The 19,427-nt window shown below is 36.0% G+C and overlaps 3 protein-coding genes across 4 annotated transcripts in view; 1 reads left to right on the top strand and 2 right to left on the bottom strand.

Moving 5' to 3' along the window:
• The window catches only part of kmt2e (lysine (K)-specific methyltransferase 2E), a 49,033-nt gene extending 47,985 nt beyond the window's left edge, over positions 1-1,048 (bottom strand). Inside the window, exon 1 of one of the 2 annotated variants that reach the window (XM_051890818.1) lies at positions 826-1,048. The gene's annotated coding sequence lies outside the window, so the exon portion shown is untranslated. The remainder of the gene's footprint in view (positions 1-825) is intronic. The other variant, XM_051890817.1, reaches the window with a different exon arrangement.
• ndufb2 (NADH:ubiquinone oxidoreductase subunit B2) lies at positions 169-1,420 on the top strand. Its single transcript, XM_051890833.1, has 4 exons — positions 169-405; positions 855-999; positions 1,083-1,178; positions 1,295-1,420. The coding sequence occupies exons 1-3, from the start codon at positions 320-322 to the stop codon at positions 1,155-1,157; spliced, it is 306 nt and encodes a 101-aa protein (XP_051746793.1). The 5' UTR covers positions 169-319; the 3' UTR covers positions 1,158-1,178; positions 1,295-1,420.
• Positions 1,421-2,879: 1,459 nt separating this feature from the next.
• The window catches only part of kdm7aa (lysine (K)-specific demethylase 7Aa), a 29,260-nt gene continuing 12,712 nt past the window's right edge, over positions 2,880-19,427 (bottom strand). Inside the window, exons 2-18 of the mRNA XM_051890822.1 lie at positions 18,695-18,780; positions 18,491-18,608; positions 18,161-18,321; positions 16,019-16,160; positions 15,572-15,758; positions 15,268-15,430; positions 12,189-12,276; positions 11,938-12,044; positions 10,898-10,989; positions 10,713-10,799; positions 9,208-9,456; positions 8,848-8,972; positions 7,613-7,791; positions 7,082-7,173; positions 5,245-5,366; positions 4,819-5,138; positions 2,880-3,844 (exon numbers count right to left, since the gene is read on the bottom strand). Coding sequence (XP_051746782.1) covers positions 3,756-3,844; positions 4,819-5,138; positions 5,245-5,366; positions 7,082-7,173; positions 7,613-7,791; positions 8,848-8,972; positions 9,208-9,456; positions 10,713-10,799; positions 10,898-10,989; positions 11,938-12,044; positions 12,189-12,276; positions 15,268-15,430; positions 15,572-15,758; positions 16,019-16,160; positions 18,161-18,321; positions 18,491-18,608; positions 18,695-18,780 — 2,407 coding nt within the window. The 3' untranslated portion in view covers positions 2,880-3,755. The remainder of the gene's footprint in view (positions 3,845-4,818; positions 5,139-5,244; positions 5,367-7,081; positions 7,174-7,612; positions 7,792-8,847; positions 8,973-9,207; positions 9,457-10,712; positions 10,800-10,897; positions 10,990-11,937; positions 12,045-12,188; positions 12,277-15,267; positions 15,431-15,571; positions 15,759-16,018; positions 16,161-18,160; positions 18,322-18,490; positions 18,609-18,694; positions 18,781-19,427) is intronic.

The raw sequence follows: 19,427 nt of genomic DNA, 5'->3' as shown, positions 1-19,427 counted from the left end.
ATTTTCGTTTATCTGTAATAATATATACATTTATGACATTCACATTTTATTCACTTAAATCTATTTGATTTTTTTTTATCTTTTACCAACGATGCATGAATATTATGAGCTATATGTATACGATATTTTCTCAATGGGTATTTGGCGCCCTCTAACGAATAAGACAGTGAGTAGCATCAAAACGCCTTGTTTCAAGTGACCAATCACAGCGCTCGTTATTAGCAGGCCAAAGAAACAGCCGCTGTAAAGGTGACATTTCTCCGTCTGGTCACCTTAGTCAATACCATCCGGACTCATTGTAAAAAGCACAGATATAAGCATGTCTTCTCTCAGGAGGACGGCGGGTGTCCTCCGAACCGGCCTGCAGCTCTTCAAACGCGGACCTCAGCGGATGACCGTCAGAAAGTGAGTGTTATGATATGAAGGCTAACAGGCTAACCCCCTGCTTGAATCCAGTAAAGTCTGTATTTTATGTCTTGGAAAGTCTAAATAATACTTTAGAAACGGAATAACGGCAGTAATTTAGTTCAAATATACGGAATTAGTCAGGTTTTAGAGCTGGCTGGATATAAATATAGTGCTAGAGATAGCGCTAAATAAATAGTAATGGTACTCTGGACGTACCATGGTACAGTGATAGTATAAAATGGAATTACTGTGGCACTGAATGATTCACATTTTTATATACAAGAGTATTTACATGGTATTCCAAGGTACAAGACCAAAAACGTGATAAATTTGTCCAGTTTATCATTTCATACATCATTGTTTGTAATACTGTGAATTGGCATTAGTACCACTAGCCATTATACTTTACATACTTACTGGTAATGGTTCTGTCTGTTGTGTTTTAGGGCAGGAGGCGGCCCTCATATTGAAGCCCAGTACAGACAACCTCCTCAGATCACCAAGAACCAGAAGTTCCAGGCAGAGCTGCTCAGCGGTGCCATGTGGTTCTGGATCCTGTGGCACACCTGGCACGACTCGGACGCCATCCTGGTGAGCGGAAACTACATCAGAACATGAGATTAAATGCTCCTTAATAAACAGACTACCAGCCACTTATTTAAATGTCTCTCTAGGGTCATTTCCCATGGCCGGACACTTCAGCATGGACCGATGAGGAGCTGGGAATCCCACCTGATGATGAAGAGTAGACTCGCCCTCAACACCCCAATGTACACATGTATTCAAGTCATTTACATACAGAGGAAACTGCTTATTTTTTCAGTGTGGTTACCTGAAGTGTTGCCGCATGCATGACTGATATTTCTCCTCTGCTTTGCATCTGCAGATGTGATCGAAACCCACACATTTTCTGCAGAGGAAACTGAACGTTCCTGTTATGTGTATGGACTTATTATCAAGTCTAATTATAAAAGTTGCATTATAAAGTAAATAAAAGCCATCGACTCTTGAATTTGTCAATAGAACAGTGTTTTATCACTTAACACTTGGTAAAGGGAAGGGGAAAACAGTGTGATCTACAAAACATTTCCCTCATCTTATATATATATATATATATATACATTGCATTGGAGAAAGTCCATCACATCCAAAACTTTTCAAAGAGAACTATTAAAGAGAAGGAACAGAACACAGCATTTGAAAACACAGTGACATTAAGTCTATACCACAGTTGAATATGGAAATGAATGCTAGAGCTTAATAAATACTGTACAATTAATGCATCAAAGCAAAGGAAACCTGTCTGAAGACCAGCTCGATTGATCAAATGTGAAGGATATGAGCTGTTTTCCTTAGAATGCTTAAAATTTCAAAGGGCGTCTGTCTATGTGAAGGTTAGTGAGTGGAAACATTTTATCAAAACTCAAAACCGAGTTTTAGCAGTTGTCCAACTCAAAGTCATGTAGATTCAAAATAGTGAATTTGCTTTTTGAACCAACAGACTTCTTACACAACAGTCAAGAATAGCTGATCAAAATCTGTTGGTGCTGTTCTATTCTCACAGTCTTACAAACTCAAGATTATTTTTATATACTTTACAGGGGGACACAATTTTGTTCTGAATCTGGGATTTGCAGAGTCACCAGACAAAAAATAAATGGGATTATATATACATATGTTGGCAAGTTTGTGGAAACAAGTACAAAACACGATTGTATGACGGTGCTGGTGATGAATTCAAAGATGTCACCTGTTTGATGTTCCCTGAGAAAACGTTTCATAGCCTCTCTAAGAAATTCACACAAGCACCACTTTTTTTTTTTGTTTTTTTGTTCCCACTGTTTCAACAGGTCGTAAAGACAACATAAAGCAACGTTATTCAAACAAGGTCAACTTGCGCTAACATTTCAGAGGTAAATTTAACAGGTAAAGTCATTCAAATTATTTTTGAAGTAGCATTAAATGTGTTAACTACAAAATCCATAAAGCTGAACCTAAACAAAAGCTCATTCCTCTTGAACTGGTAACATTTGAAAGTATACTCATATTTACAGAACTAATCAATGCAAAGGAAAAACAGAAAACTCAAGAACGCAATATAAATCCTTATATCTTTGAAATTAATAAATAAGTTATCCAGTCAAAAAAACATTTTAAAACAAACCAAATAGAATATAAATTATGCAGAATGAGCTAACGATCATTGTCAATCACGTGACAAGCATATTTAGTCTTCGCAAACTACATCACATACAGTATTTCAGAGGCAGCGCTCCAGGATGCAGTACCTCTCTGTGGCCACTGGGTTGTAACAGAGGCGAATAAATGTGTGAAAATATATGTACGATTTTCCTCAATTTTGCCAGTGTATAAGGACTATTCCGGGTTTTCACTACATTTCGAGATATAAAAAAGGGGGTTGACAATCTGATGCACTTTCAAAACACAGACTTCCGCTGTAAGCGCATATGTCAGCATTTTTTTTCCTCTTTTAAATGTTTTGGTTTTACAAACTAAGGTACAACTGTCATTGAAAAATTTAAAACAAAAATCCCCAGAATATTCTTTTAAATCGCTAATTTATGACCGATAAAGAGGATAAACATTGTTAAATCCAGGGAAAATCATGTAGTTATATCTTTGCCACTCTTTGATTTGATTTGATGGTTCCACCATGAGAGAACTTCCTGCGCATCCTAAAAGCGCGGCCCACTAAATCATCAATACATCACTCACTGCTGTACAATTATTGCTTAAAAGGGGCAGAGGGGGCTGGAAAAGGATTTATAAACAATCAGCACCATTTCAAAAGCTCATACATCAGCCTGAGACAATCAAAAGGAGAGAGAAATAGGCAGATTGATAATGACTTGAGGGAAATCTGAGGATCAATGGAACAGTCCCAGTGTCAGGCCATAGAGGCCTGCGAGCGCCTGGACACTCATGCTACAAAGGTGTGAGAAGAGGTAGGGTGGGGGAGAGGAGAGGCCTCAGCCCGTGATACACACTTGCGGCTTTGTTTTCCTGCCTGGAACACACGCTGCTCTCAGTCTGGACCTCCGACCATCCGTTTCTGTGCTCCCTCTTGAAACTTTTGGCTGTTAACGTTTTAATGTTGTCCAGGGTAAAGCAGGTTTGCCTGCGTTGATGGATAATGTGTTGTGTATTTCGTGCGATTCGGTGAAAAGGTGAGCCATTAAACATACCCTGTCACCTAAACATGCACAGTGAGTAAGAGAACTGTGTGTGTGTGTGTGTGTGTGTGTGTGTGTGAGATAATCCCAGCGTATAAAGAAAAGCAGCTGTGTTGATTTATTACACATAGTCTCATTGTTTGCTCCATCATGCTACAGGAATAAGCCTTTATGGCGACTCATTTTCAATATCTTCCCAAGCCTCTGTTTAGCCGTCACCTGTCCTTTCTTAGGACGCTTTCCTGCAAAACAAGCACAAAAACATGACATAAGCAAAAGCTTTCAAGTCAATACAAGAAGTTTAGTAAAGTATAATTGTTGCAAACATAATTGTTACCCTAATAATATACATTTTTGGAGTGATGTTGTGAACTCCCAAATGTGTTTTATGGGTAATCAACATAAGAGGGCCACTGACAGGGGAAAATAAAATAAAATAAAAATGTAGTTTAATACCATTTATACCATGTTTAAGAAAGGGTTTGACAAATTTAATCACTCTAAAAAATGTCATGGTGTAACCTGAATAAATGTGAACAATTATTTTTAAAAATTTCTTTTACATATTTTAAAGCAAAATAAAAAGTAAAAGGTAACATAAGTTAAGGTAAAAAAATAGTTTTAACAAATCAATTTCTAAATTTTTCATTTACATATTTTTCAAGGTAAAAAAAAGTTAAATCAATTTTCAAAAGTTTAATTTACATATTTTCTATTTTTCAAATAGTTTTAACAAATACAATTTTCAAAAATTTTCTTTTACAGATTTTCAAGGTAAAAGTTAATAGCTCAATTTTCTTTCACATACAAAATTAAAAAAAATTTCATTCACATTTTTTATATTGAAAAATGTTTAGTTTTAACAAATATAATTTTCAAAATGTTCAAAATTTATTAATGTCTTTATTTTATTTCATGTACAAATATCAAATATCAACAAATCAATTCATAAATACTGTACGATTAGATTTTAGGAGAGTTGCACCATATGATATTTTACAACCTTGCCTTGTCATAAAAAGTTCAAATTACTGACTACTTATTGGGAAACAGTCATGAGAGTCAGCATGGGTTTTCTCTCTTTCTCTTAATGTTGGTTGACCACATGACCTTATTTGGCAAACAAAAGTTTTACTTTTTCTAAGAAATAATAAAAATAGTTTTACTATTATTTATTATTGTCTAAGCAACAATAATAAAAGCTTAGTCTGCTCACCTTTAGTGGCCTGGTTGCTGATGGGTGTGGGGTTGGGGGCGTGTCTTTTGGAGGGGTGGAGTGGAGGAGAAAGTGAGCTCTCTCTATATGAATATTCCTCTCCAAGACTCCCATCTTCTCCCTCCGGGGTGCGGGGTGCCGAACAGGGTTCACTGCTGTCCCACGTGTCACTGCTGCTGTTGCTGTTACTGTTACCCTGACTGGACCACCAATGCTGCTGTAAAATATCACCCCCTTCTGATGCCTGCTGACACAGCAGCCCCGCCATGGACAGCATGCCCTGAATGGCACAGTCTGTGCTCGGTGAGGTAGGACGTTCTCTGTGGACAAGTAGTTCTCAATTTTAGCACAAACAGAGAAAAAGGACTTAAATTAGCTTTTAAACTGCCAGTTTTCTCAAGTGTGTGAAATGAAGCGCAGCCATACCGCTTTAACGCTTGCTTATGGTGGCCGTGTGGTCGGCTGCTCAGATGCTCCACAAAACTCCCTGAGTCTCTCTTGCTTCCTCCATCCTCTTCCTCAGAGCTCTCTGACTCTGATGAGCGTTTCTGTTAAAGGAAAGGATGACAGACAGGAATGAGATGGCAGAAAAAAATGATTTTAAAGGAATTAATTGCATTTAAAAAAAAAAAAAAAAAAAAAAAAAAACTTGGGAGGTCTACTCGGCACATTCAAGACTTGGAAGTAAACGGCCACTGGTATGAGTGGGTATAAGTTCTGCATATTAAAACAATTTTCAATGTCTCCGCCATTACACGCGTGGAATCGTTTTGAAAACTTCCGATGTTGAAAAATGTAAACCGGTGAAATTCAGCCATACATGTTTAAGCCAGAGTCTGATCCCGGATCAGAAGACAGACCTACACCTCAAATAACAAAGATACTCCAGTGCACTACTTAAAGGTTTTTCTCTCAATACATAGTTGAAACATTTGCCAACTATGAAACATTTATGTGTATTACATGTGCTTTGTAAGTCTTGGTTGTGGCAAAAAGTTTAAGTACTTGGATTTAGCAGTTATAGTTGACAGGATAACTTAAAGTGTTTTGTGTACTGTCGTTCTTATATTTATCGTTCATCATTTTCAGTAAAGGGAGAACCTATCAAACAATCTGCAACAGACAAAGCAATAGTGACACATGGTAAAAATACGATTACTCACACTTGTGTGTTGCGACCAGAGGTGTAAAGTACTTGAGTGAATGTATTTAGTTACTGTACTTAAGTATCTTTTTGGCTACTTTGTAGTTGTACTGAGTATCAAAGATATTAGCAACTTTTACTCGACTACATTTTTGAGCAAGTAAATGTACTTTTTACTCCACTACATTTGTGATGAGCAATGCAATTACAAATTAAATTTTTTATGGCAGCTAACTTTTTCTGCAATAAAGAAGCGATATTGCCATCTAAGGGCATTGAAGGTACTATATCTTGTGCATTTTGCCTTTACTCACCCAAAACTTGTCAACAAGGATACTTTACGTGAATGTGAGTGCATTAGTGACTGATCGCAGGTGTTTGATTTTTGAGATGAGGAAATGACTGCAGCTGGTGACGAGGCTCAAACCAACACATACAGTAGACTTTGACTATTTCATTTTACTTAACATTGTTTTATTTATCCACTATATTGACAAGACCGTTTTGAAGGATATTGGTTTACTAATGGCCTTTCTGTGCACTTGAGCTCAACTGAGACTTGAGAGTTTGTCGATGTTTAAGAGGCTGTTGTGTCGACCTTGATTTATTGCAATATTGAGGTGTTCAGTTTTATTTTGATTTTAGAAAATAAACTTGATTTCTCATCTTACAAATCAATTGTTTCTTATTTTCACTGGCAGTCTCTCAGGTGTTGAGGACTAGTGCATCTCTGAGCCTACATTCAGCATGAGTAAAATACTTAAGTACTGTTAAAATCAGATACTTTAAGACTTTTACTCAAGTCGTATTGGAATTGGTAACTTGTAGTGGAGTCATTTTCGATGTAAGGTATCTGTACTTTTACTCAAGTATGGTTTTCAGGTACTCTTTACACCTCTTGTTGCGACATTGAAAAAAAATCTGAAAAAGCGTTGAACAAAATCAAGCGTCTTACTGACGCGATCTGGAACTTTGTTAAAAATAAAGTTCATCCACGCTTTCCTAATGTTATGATCACAAGGAAGGCAATGTGGCACTGCACAATGTCTTTGATTTCTCAATTCATTACCCCTTTAAGCCATTTAACCAAAAAATGAGTTTAATCGACATCAACGGTACCTCAGCAGAATCCTCTGCCTCTGACTCAGAGTCACTGTCTGAAGATGCTACATGTGGCGACTCTGTCCCGAGTTCAGTCTGCACAGTTAGACCTGACAAAATAAGATGATGGTCAAACAAATGTCTTTATATATATACTAATCATCCTTCTGTCTTTAAACAGACTGGCTTCAAGCTTATATCCACCTTATTTTAAACATAAGAGCAGGTGTGGCTATTTGTAACTTAAATGAGTCAGATGTCATCCTCTTCAGGTATTTTTAGCTGTACAAAACAGCTGCTTGATATTCCAAACTGGTATTTCTTACCATATTATTTTAATGTATGGATGTATTTACAAACACACTGGTTTGTAGCACACTTTACTGCACTTTGTTATTCTTCTAGGTATTTGCCTATTGCAGCTAATGAATCAGAAGTCTCACACATTCACAAAAAACAGCTTACTTTTACATTGCAAAATAAGGTGGATAGTCAGTCTGGATAGCAAAAGCTGGGTTGCGTCAACCTCTACAGCTCCAAGCCACTCACCATGATTGAGTGGTTTCTTGATAGTGCAGTGTACTCCATATTCATCCTCTCGCTTTTCTTTTTTCACTTTTTCTTGTGGACACATTGGCATTCTTTTCAATTTTATCCTGTGTTGATGGTACTGCAACATTTCCACTTCACTGACTTTGGCTGCCACATTACTGATAGATAACCTCTCCCTGTGAGGAAGAAGGACCAAAATATAAAACTTTATGCATTAAATTAATGTTACATTAATACATTTTCTAAATAAACATATTACAGTTCAAAAGGGGATCTTAAATTAATTGTTTTTTTGTTTTTTTTTGTTTTTAAAAGCTTCACCAAGGCTGGATTTATTTGATAATAATATAGTAAAACAGTAATATTATGAATAATTATTACATTTAAACAAATGTTTTCTATTTGAATATATTTTATAAAGTAATTTATTCCTGTGATGGCAAAGCTGAATTTTCAGCATCATTATTCCAGTCTTCAGTGTCACATGATCCTTCAGAAATCATTCTAATATGCCTATTTGCTGCTCAAAAAAAACATTTATTATTATTATCAAAGTTGAAAACAGTTGTGCTGCTTAATATTTTTGTAGAAACCGGATTCAGGATTTTTTAAAAATATTTTTTTTAATAATTTTTTTTGTAACAATGTAAGTTTAATGTCACTTTTGATCAATTTTGTACATCCTTGCTGAATAAAAGTATTAATTTCTTAGAAAAAAAAAAAAAAAAAAAAATTTACCCCAGAATTTTGATCAGTAGTTTATAATATTTTATATATTATTAATACTACCGCCTCTACTACTACTACTCTACTACTAAGGATAATAAAAGCAGATAAACTAACATAAAAATATCAAACCATACCATGTCAATAATTAAGATGTAGAAATAATCTCAAAATTTCACTATTCTCACTACTAATTTTGGTATGTCACATTAAAAAAAGTTGTAAATAAAAAAAATGTTAAATAAAAAAAGGCATATGCTTCAAACTAAATATTCAAGTAAACAGTAATAAATAAGAAGTGATTTTTTTTTTTTTTTTTCTTATAATGTCTAATAATGTTCTTTCAGTTACTATATGACTAACATTTTGGCTAGTATTAACATTAACATTACTGTTCCTTGACTGGCATTGTTATACATCCCTGGGTCATTCATAATAATGAAAACTAGTGTCTAACGGAATAGCCAATCTAATGTCACAAAAAGTGAAGCTACCGGGACCCTCACCTCACAATTTTCCCATTACATAGCACCAGGCGCAGGGCGTTGTCATGACTACCATCAACAGCTACTGCAGACACTGAAGACACTTTCTTAAACTTGCCATTCACTTTGGAGCTGAAGGCAGGGTCCTGTTACAAGAAACAAAACATGTTTTTACTGGAAATAGAAGAATAATTGCATGCTTATGCAGTGAACCTATCTAATATCAAGGTGAAAATGCCCTCTAAAAACCATTTGATAGCACTGTATTACAGTCATATGATAAGGAATAATGAAGGCTAATGCCGCCGTAGAACCCGGATAAAAAAATTTGAGCTTCATGCTACAGTGCATTATGGGGGGAAAAAAAATTGACTGACTCACCTCCTCAAGCGGTCCGACCTCCAGTCTCTTTAATACCTCCAGCGTGTGTAGCTCCAGGATGTCCAAGTTAGAGGGTAGTTTGCGGCTGTGATGATGATGATGATGATGATGGTGGTGGTGGTGGTGTCGATGATGATGTTCTCGTAGCCGCCGAGCTGCACGACGTGCCTGATATCCTTTCTCCAGTGATGAGCGTGTTAAAGGGCACTCAGCACTTCCCTGAGATTTTCCAGCTTTATTCGATTCATCCTGTTTAAGAAAATTACACAGCAAATCACTTCAACTTCTTGGAGCTGTTTTGGGTTATGTAGAAACACCCATTATATTAATTAGCATATATTTTAGTTAAAACTTAAAAGGAAGAAAACTAAACATTTTGAGAAATAACGTTAATTTAATTTTAACACAGGCTGTGTAAGAATTAATATTAATTTAATCTTTTAAATTTTGTTTAATAAAATTTAAATGAATATTAATTGTAAATTTGCTTTAGTTGAATATACATTTAATTCACTCCAAGCTGTATAAGAATTAATATTTAATTTAATGTAATTTAAAGTCCAGGCTACATAAGAATTAATATAAGTTTAATCTTTTAAATTTAATCAAATTTAATTTGATATTAATTGTAAATTTGCTTCAGTTGAATATAAATTTAATTTACTCCAATCTGTGTAAGAATTACTATTGAATTAAACTGAAATGAATTGAATTTAAAGTCCAGCCTGTGTAAGAATTAATATTAATTTAATCAAATTTAAATTTTTTATATTAATTGTAAATTTGCTTCAGTTGAAAATAAACTTAATTTACTCCAAACTGCATAAGAATTACCATTTTATTTTATTTTATTTAAAAGGCTGTGTAAAAATGAACATTAATATAATATTTTAAATTGTTTAATCAAATTTAAGTGTAATTTTGCTTTAGTGTAATATCAATTTAATTTACTCCAAGATGTGTAAGAATTAATATTTAATTTAAGTCCAGGCTGTGTAAAAATTAAGTTCAGCCTGTGAAAATAATATTAATCTAATCTTTCAAATTTAATGAAATTTAAATGAATATTAATTGTAAATTTGCTTCATTTCAATATATATTCATTTTACTCCAAGCTGTGTAAAAATTAATATTTAATTTAGTTTCACTTAATTTAACTTAATTTCATTTCGTTTAATTTCATTTAAAGTCCAGGCTGTATAAGAGTAATAAGTTAAGCTTTTAAATGTTGTTTAATCAAATTTAAATTAATATCAATAGTAAATTTGCTTTATTTAATTTACTCCAATGTGTGTAAGAATTAATATTTTTTTATTTAGTTTAATTTAATTGAATTTACTTTAAGTAGAATATTGGCAAGACAGAAATGAATTGTTCCCATCAAGTTGCAAAGTGAATATCAAAACAAAAAGCACCAACTATCTCTTACTGTCACAACACCTGTCTAAACATCTGTGAACTACTCTGTCTTATCACCCATTCCAAACCACTCAGGCTCGTCTTACCTCCAGGTGGCGGATCTCCTTGGTCAGAGCTTTAATGAGATGGCTTGGCCTGATATGGTCTGGAACCTCACTGTTAGGTTGAGTCAACTGTAGAGGAAACACACAAAGAAAACATGTAGATGTAGAACAACCGCAGGAGTTTCACTATAACAATAATGACATGGTAAAAGCGGATGTTCTCTTGCCTCCCTCCTCAGCCATGTCTTCAGTGATGAGATTAAAGCTTTCACCCCGTCCACTAGATAATCCTGAGGTTGACATTTATCCTCCCGCAGCTCTGAAAACACAAACAGGTTTTCATTTTCACTCCATCAAGAAGCTACATCTGCAACTACTAAGTGGAATGTTTTTGTAAGGAATAAGTTGATGTCAACATTTTAACATCATATATTTGCATATTCACGGTTCTCTGATGTTAGTTGATGATCACATGATGGGTGTAAACAAATGAAATATTGAATCTGTTTTTAGTAAGTTTTTTACTTTGTTTTTATTTGTATTTACCCTATACTAAAGGCCTGTTCACACCAAGAACGATAACTATAACGATAACTATATTTGCGTCCACACCAACGAACGATAACGCTCTGTTTATTATGCGGTTTCAAAGTGTGTACATCATGTTTTTGCTGTTCTTGTTGCATTTACAGGGCTTTAACCAGCAGATGTCCTCAGCATGCAATGTTTTGAGAGAATAGCTAGTGTAACTGATCTAATCTAACAGTGAATTTAGCTGACGAAGTCAATATAGTGGAATAAAAACAACGCCTAGTCTTTTTCACGGAAACTTCAAAGGAAGCAAGACGATGTTGTCGAAACTAGCGCTGGATACCTGAGGCAATTTTATGTTACACTGTTTGCTAGCCTGGCATAACGATCTCATCGTTAATACTTCTCAACAGTTATTACGAGGGTATGACGGATTGTTTTCCATATATACATTTTCTTTAAAGTATCCTTGAAAAGGGGGTTTTGACTTGTCAAACAAGTCTGGACCTCAGCGATTAACTTTTTCTGGATGTCGTCTTCCATTTTAAATGCGCAAGCCCTTAAATTAGAAAGGATTCTGATTGGCCGGCAGTGTTTTATCATTCAACAGCTGGAGAAAAAAAAAAAAAAAAAAAAAAAAAAAGATCCCAACGATATTGTTTCTCTATATCGTTTTCGTTATAGCTGTGGTGTTGACAGTGCAGGAATAGTGCAGGAGTTGTCCTTTCCCACTCACCTTTAAGGGTCTCCAGAAGGTTTTTGGCCACATACCAGCAGATGGCCTCAAAGTATGGGAATTTAAAGAGATCTGGAGTCTTCAGTCTGCGTTCCATCTCATAACACCTGAAATAAGGGTTGGAGAGGTCAGCTCCAGTAGGAATTTACGTTTAGAAACCTGAAATTAACTATAGTGACAGGAACAGTATAGACGGTATAGAGAAGCTTAATCAGAATGATAAAAAATGAGCAATTAATTCAGGGTTTTACCTGAGCTGCATGTCTATGTTTAAGTTATGCAGGAAGTTCCCACCAAATGCCATGGAGTCCTGAGAAGTGAGCACTGCATGGATCCAACCTGTAGAGGGCAACAGAGATCAACATTCAGGACTCAACACAGATTGTTTTATGCTGGCCCAATTCACTCTCACAAGCCCAACAATAAACAATTATTTTATCATTTTATTTTTAATGATGTCTCTGTATATATGTCATATACATATTTTCATTAAACATTAGCTTAAAGCATTTTGGAGCCATTTTAGTAGACTAGTCACGCCATGTAGAAACCCCCCCCCATTACATTAATTAGCATATATTTTAGTTTAAAAATCAACAGGAAAAAAAAAATTAAGAATTAATATTTTTACTTAATAAAATTGTATGAATGCAAGTATGATACACACACACACACACACACACACACACACACACACACACACACACACACCTTCACATTACAATACAAATGTCAATTTCATACAGAACAATTTTAACTGATGTTTCAAAGATTACCACAAGTTATTCTCGCAATTTTCATCCCTACACTTTCTAACACAACTGATACAGCATCTTTTATCCTAAGCAGTCCTTGCTTCTTTAGAAAAAAAATTCCTCCAAATCGTCACTAAGTAATTCCAACAAAACACAATTCACAACAGTAACAAGTATGTACTACACATACAAATACACATCAGCAAAAGCTAAATATAGAGTAATCTCACACCCACACCTCTCTGCCACTGACAGAAACATCAGTTTTATCTCTCCGTCTGGCTGCATGTGTATTGGCCACCGTGTGCAGACACGCTGCTAAACAAGAGGGGGATTTCTGCTTCGTCATATGTGACGTCCTGCTCGAGGAGGGAAACCCACATGCTTGCTGTCACACACCACAAACACATGCTGTGATAATGAATCCCCCTAGAAGAGTTACGTCTACTACCTCCGCACTGGTTAAAGACCATTTATAGAACTCTGAATGTATGCTGAATTAAAGCGCCTCTCATTGAGTGATTAAAATAACCTTCAGATACTTTTCATTCTTTCCATTCGGTGAGATGCACGTGAATTTCATCACAGCCCTTCAGAGTGTTTTCAGTCTGTTTACCACGTTGCTCAGCGAAGACCGTTGCCCAACAGTCCCTCTGTAACAAGGGTCATCAGTTGTTGGACGCTGATCCACATTTTCCTGGCAGAAGCCCTGGGAAACCGCCTGATATTACTTTCGCCTTGCCGTACCGTGTTCGTGTTTTTCTGCGAAAGCGCACATCCTATTTTGTGTCGTGGGGTCAATTAAGGACACAAAAGGCATGTTGTTATTTGAGTCAATGACAAATACATGCCCACAATAAAGAAAATCTTTTAAAAATCTACTTAGTTAGGCTCTTAGCAATGTACACTTTGTATTCCTATTAGTTATTATATGTTTTGAAAAATATGGTTGCACTTTATTTTACAGTACGTGTGCTTTCAGTATACTGAGTAATGTAAGGTAACTACATGGGTTAAGTTAAGGTTTATGGGTAGGTTCAGGGTTAGTACCTAATTACTACCCAGTTAGTGTCATAGTACATAGTATGTTCATGCGAAACAGGACTGTAAAACACTACCAACAATATTTATACCATTTTTAAGAAATGTTTCAAATGAGTGACACTAATAATGTCATGTGGCATAACCATCACGTAAAAAATATTTTTTTTCTATTACGCCTTGAACGTGAGTGTACACATCTTCAAACATGTTTTTAAAATATATTTTCAAAGTACATTTCTTTTACAACAAACATCATGAATTATTAATTCATAAATGTGAATTAACGTCCCCAAGAGGATGTCTGACCTACATGTATTTGTTTTGTGTCATGTTTAGTGGCATAAAAATGTAAAGTCGATGTCCCTACGATAACAGGCCGGCATGCATCTAATAAGTTGTGCATGTTTACTGCAACAATGGTGATGCAAACTTCACATACTTTTGTAAATACAGCGTTTAGTTGATTTTGATAAGCGCTCATTTTCACAGTTGTAAACACAACAGCTTTCTTCTTCCACGAGGGGGTTCGGCGTCACAGCGGCTTTGTTTCCAGGAATGGGACACACACGTCTCCCGGAAATCCGATGACACCTTCGAAACTCCCGAAGTGTTTCCCCATTTTGTGTGCCATATGAATCAGACATTCAACGGTCCGTTGGCGTTTATTTTGATATCATGACATTTTTAACATATATTTCTAATTTAAATTAATTTATAATTTAATTTATAATTATTTTTTAATTAATTTTAATAGCATTTTAGATGTATAAATCGTAGATCCACTAGAAATGAACATTACTGACTCATTTGTTCTGTTGCATCATCAACAGAAACTGTGGAAGGAACTGATGTAACGGTTGACTGTTAGGACAGCAAAGAGGATAACTGGTGTGCGCCTGCTCATACTTCAGGACTTGTACATGTCCAGAGTGAAAGAACGGGCAGGTATCATTATCACAGACCCCTCTCGCCCAGGCCACAGCCTGTTTGCTCTTCTGCCGTGAGGCAGACGGTACAGATCTCTGTGCACTAGAACATCTAGGCATAAAAACAGTTTCCGGCTATCTGAAACAGGCTATCTCCACCAAATACTACCATTTTTATAATTCATAATTCTGTACTCTTATGGTGTTTATGCCACCTGAGAGTTGGACAATAAATAGATCCTTACTATGCAAATACACATTTTTATTTTTACAGCTGTATACACAGTACATAATGCACACATCTGTACATAAGTCTTCAGATCTAGATGTACTTTATTTTTTTATTTTATTTTTTCTTAATCTTATTTAAATATTGTTTCTATTCTTTTGTGTTATATATGTATGAATGTACACGATGGATGGATGGATGCATGTATGTACCCAGAGCTCCTGAAAACCACAACAAATTCCTTGTGCGATTGCGCACACTTGGCGAATAAAGCTCATTCTAATTCTGATAATAATAATGTAAATAGGTGGGTGGGCATAATCTTTTAAAGGACTCAAATAGTGATTCAGATGTTTGGCTAATTCTGCCTTCTCACCAGTGGGGAGGAATATGGTAGTTCCCTGCTTCACCACACATTTGTAACACTTGTCGACTTTTTCCCCAAAGAATACTTCACTCTGATTGGGTGACGAGCTCCAGGACTCATATAGTGCAAGGTTAGCCTTAGTTGGCTTGATCAAGTAGAAAATCTTCTCTCCCTGCACACACAAACACAAAAAAAAATTACAATTCACATGACTGGAGCGCCACAAATTACTCATGAATCCATTTACCTGGTGATATACGAAAGTACACTTCATAAAACAGATTCACTTCATCAATCAGGCCACAGTTCTTACCCAAAGAACATGATACCACACTGAAGTTCCTCCAAAGTCGATGTGGAAGTCTGTGTAACTGTTTTTCATTCCCATGAGACAATACTTCTGCACAAATGGTTTAGGGAAGAACGAGTCGTCAGGCCAGTAGTTTTCCACCCAGGACATCTTCTGTGCTATTTCAGGAACCTCCACCAAATCAGCCATCCTAAAACAAAGAAGGAAACAAAAATTCAATTTTGAGCATTTATATGTATTAAATGTTAGTTGAATTTATGTAATTCATAAAAAAGTAGCTACATAATTGTATATCAGGCCTCAAAAACAATCTTCCTTTAAAATATACTCATTTTAATGACCTAAGTGTTAAAGTAACACTGTATGTTATTTTAACTAGTAGAATAAATTCATTTGCAGTGAAGTTATGTTGCATAGAAAGAAAACTGATGGTTTCTCACACATACATACTTTGTATCAGAGAACTCCAGGCTGATAACATTCAACACTTTGGGCCGTTCAGGCTGATAGTAATATTTCACAAACTCTCCCAGCTTCAGCTTGCTGTCTGCCTGTCTTGCGACATCAATAACATCGATGACTTTATTTGCACCTAGAAAAAGGAAGCGGATATTTTCAGATTGGGTGTGTGTTTACAGGGCAGATTTTCTCATGCATCAATTCTCTGCTATATATTCGGTTTCACAAACACAAAGTCTGTAATAAGGCTTTTGAGAGACACAGCTGCAGGGCCGCAAATCACAAAAGACAGCTGAGGACCGGAAACGACGCTGGACAGATGGTGGTGAAGCGACTGCAGTCCCTCAACACACACACAGCTGGCCTGTGTCTGATGACAGGGAACAGCTGGAGGAACAGTCCCACAAAACCTTAAATGTGAAAGACTCAAAGCCAAAGTTGGGAAATGGACATAACTGCAAAACTCTGCAGTGCTTTTGAACCAATGCTGATATTTTTATGGTCATCACCCATTCATTTCTAGCAATACTGATTTTAAAATGTCTGTAGACAACATTTAAACATTTAAATTATTAACAGACTCCAAACTCACATATTTGAAGTATATTCATGCTGCTTTTTCCACACAATGGAAGTAAATAGGCCAGTGTTATTTTAGTATTATTCATATAGCCTACTATTATAGTATTTATTAATATTTTGTATTAGCTTTTATTTTGATATTTTCAGCCTTCATTTAATTTTAGTTTAAGTTAATAATTGTATGTACATTTTGTTTTTCCTTTTAATATTTCTCAACAGCTTTAATTTATTTTTATTTCATTTTAGAAATGTTACCACTTCAATTTAAACTTATTTTAGTTAGTTTCAAGACAATATTTATAGTTTGTTTTAGTCTAATATTTATATTTTATTTCAAATACTGATTTTTTTTTTTGTTTGTTTTAAATTTTAGTTTCAGTGTAAGTTAACAATAACATAACTATTGAGGATTAGATTTGTTGACTAACAAAAAACTAACAAAAGTAGTCCATACAACTTGTGCACTATATTCAAAGTCTTCTGAAACTGCACGATTTGCAAACGTTCTTGAGAAACATACCAAAAATTTGTCTTGACAGTCTCAGTCGCTATTTACTTTCACTATATGGAAAAGAGCAGCTTGAACATTCTGCCAAACATCATCTTTTATGTTCTACAGAAGAAAGTAATACAGGTTTGGAATGACATGAGTGGAAAATTATGTAAATGACGACAACTTCCATTTTTGAGTGAACTACCCCTTTAACTTCCTTTTAAAATTGTTGCTCTGATGAATAATGCTGCATACAATTCATTAAAGTCTGACAGTCTGACAACAAACAATATTCTTTTCTAAATTTGCCCATACATGGAAGACTGAGTGTTTTTCATAATCTCTATCTTTTCTAAGAAAAGAAAAGCAGGTGGAGGGAGAAAATGGAAGAAATGACAGATAGAGAAGGTTAGTGGCCTTTTGTCTGTGCCCAACTGGCTAGGTAACATGATCTGTTGAGTGCACCCCACACACACACACCCCTCTTCCCCTCGACACCTGTTACTATTAAAACAGTTCCAGCTTAAAGATCAGCGGCGTGCGAAAGAGGGAGCCATGTAACATAAGCATTGAGATAAAACAGCCCTATTGGGAACCTGAGCTCAGACTGGCAGTGCTGTACAACAGCTTTGTAACTGGAGATGAAATGTTCTAGGTCTAATGTAGAGGAGAGAGGAGATAACCTCCAGAGCTGTACAGGAGTCCGGTCCAGACCCATTCACTACCAGCACGGACGGATAACCACAGTCACAATGGCACTTGGTAACCTAACGCTCCAATGTGTTTAAAGTTGTTAAAAAAAAAACTACTTGTTAGCTTTAAAAAAAAAAAAAAAGAAAAAAAAAGATGACTCCTCAAATTACTGACACCAAACTTCTGAACAGCATATATGCACAAATATAATCAATAATTTGATTATATTATGTGTGTGTGTCAAATGTAATCTTGAAATGTTATCTAAATGCTTCTCTTTTGCTCTAGTGCCCCACTTGCCAGACACTCTCCTGAGCTGTTATCTGATAGACTATAAATGCAATACACACAAACTTAGGTCTTACCAACATAATGCTCCACATCGCTGACAGAGAAAGAAGGAGAGGGCAGTTTAAGACCCAGTCCATCCAGGTCATGCACCACTATGGGGTAATGGAAGCCCTCCCTCTCCAGGAAGCGTTGGGTCACCTGACTCCCATACATTTGCACCAGAATCTCATTGCCACTTTGGAACAGCCAAGACACACAAATCAATTGCAAGTCTTATCAGGTAGGTGCAAATTTCAAAGCCGTAACACATGTATCAATAAGTGAGTATGTCCTTAAAACACATTAGACATCAAAGTAGGAAAGTTCAACATCTAAATCAAGTTATTATCCAGAGGTGCTTGTACCTGGCAAAGCTCCTGGCCTGGAGTTCCTGCACAAACACAGCAGTTCCTGCCTGGACGGGGCGTGTGCCATCATTTGGCTCTGTGTAGTCATGCCTGTGCCAGTTGTTATGTTTTTTCACTGAGAAAAAGAAAGAAATATTCAAAAGACTGATCTTTGGAAACAACAAAAGGAATTAAGAAACACGTGTACATGCACACACTTACTCATGGAGGGTCCGTGGATGGGCTCACAGTTGGGACAGTGATAAACATCGATATCAGCAGCATGGTGCTCCACTACCTGAACACAACTGAAAAAAAGGCAAACAAGGTAAGTATCCAATAAATATATAGAATTCTGCCACAACCACACATCTGAATGTTGCAGTAGCCACTAGAAAACACAAACGAGCCTAAAACATTTAAACTTGAGTTAATAAACTTTAGCATTGCTCTATTTTGAATTTTACCACACAGAAATTGCTTTTTAAAGACTACAACAAACGACTGGTAGGGACTACGACAAGCTTCCCAGGTTGGTGACATCACAAACCCCAAAACTTACATAAACCCTGCCCCAGAGAACATGGAACAAAGGGGGCGAGGCCATGTTGGGCTGCTTTAGATAAGAGGAAGAGTTGTTGTAGTAGAGTTTTGCTATGCCATCATTTTCTCCGGACTGCTTCACAAGTGAGGGTCAATTCAATGCTGGATTTGCACAAAAGTTTAACATGACGGCACATGCTAGTCGATGAGTTGAATCATTCAGAAACGTTCTAAAAGTTGTAACTTCTTCCTGAGTCTCTCCATCAGTTTCTGACTCTGGTTTGAACAATGTAAGGCTGAACACTGTTAATGACAATCATCATTTTGACTGCGTGAGATTCTCCAGTTTTGTTGTTGTTGAGCAACCAAAGCGTGAACTGTTAAAGCTCCGCCCTCTTTTGGAAAGGGGGCC

This window comes from Ctenopharyngodon idella, chromosome 4 (genome assembly GCF_019924925.1).
Source record: "Ctenopharyngodon idella isolate HZGC_01 chromosome 4, HZGC01, whole genome shotgun sequence".
NCBI classification, from domain to species: Eukaryota; Metazoa; Chordata; class Actinopteri; order Cypriniformes; family Xenocyprididae; genus Ctenopharyngodon; species Ctenopharyngodon idella.
The sequence above is the reverse complement of the archived record's forward strand: the minus strand, read 5'-3'. Positions and strand labels throughout refer to the sequence as shown.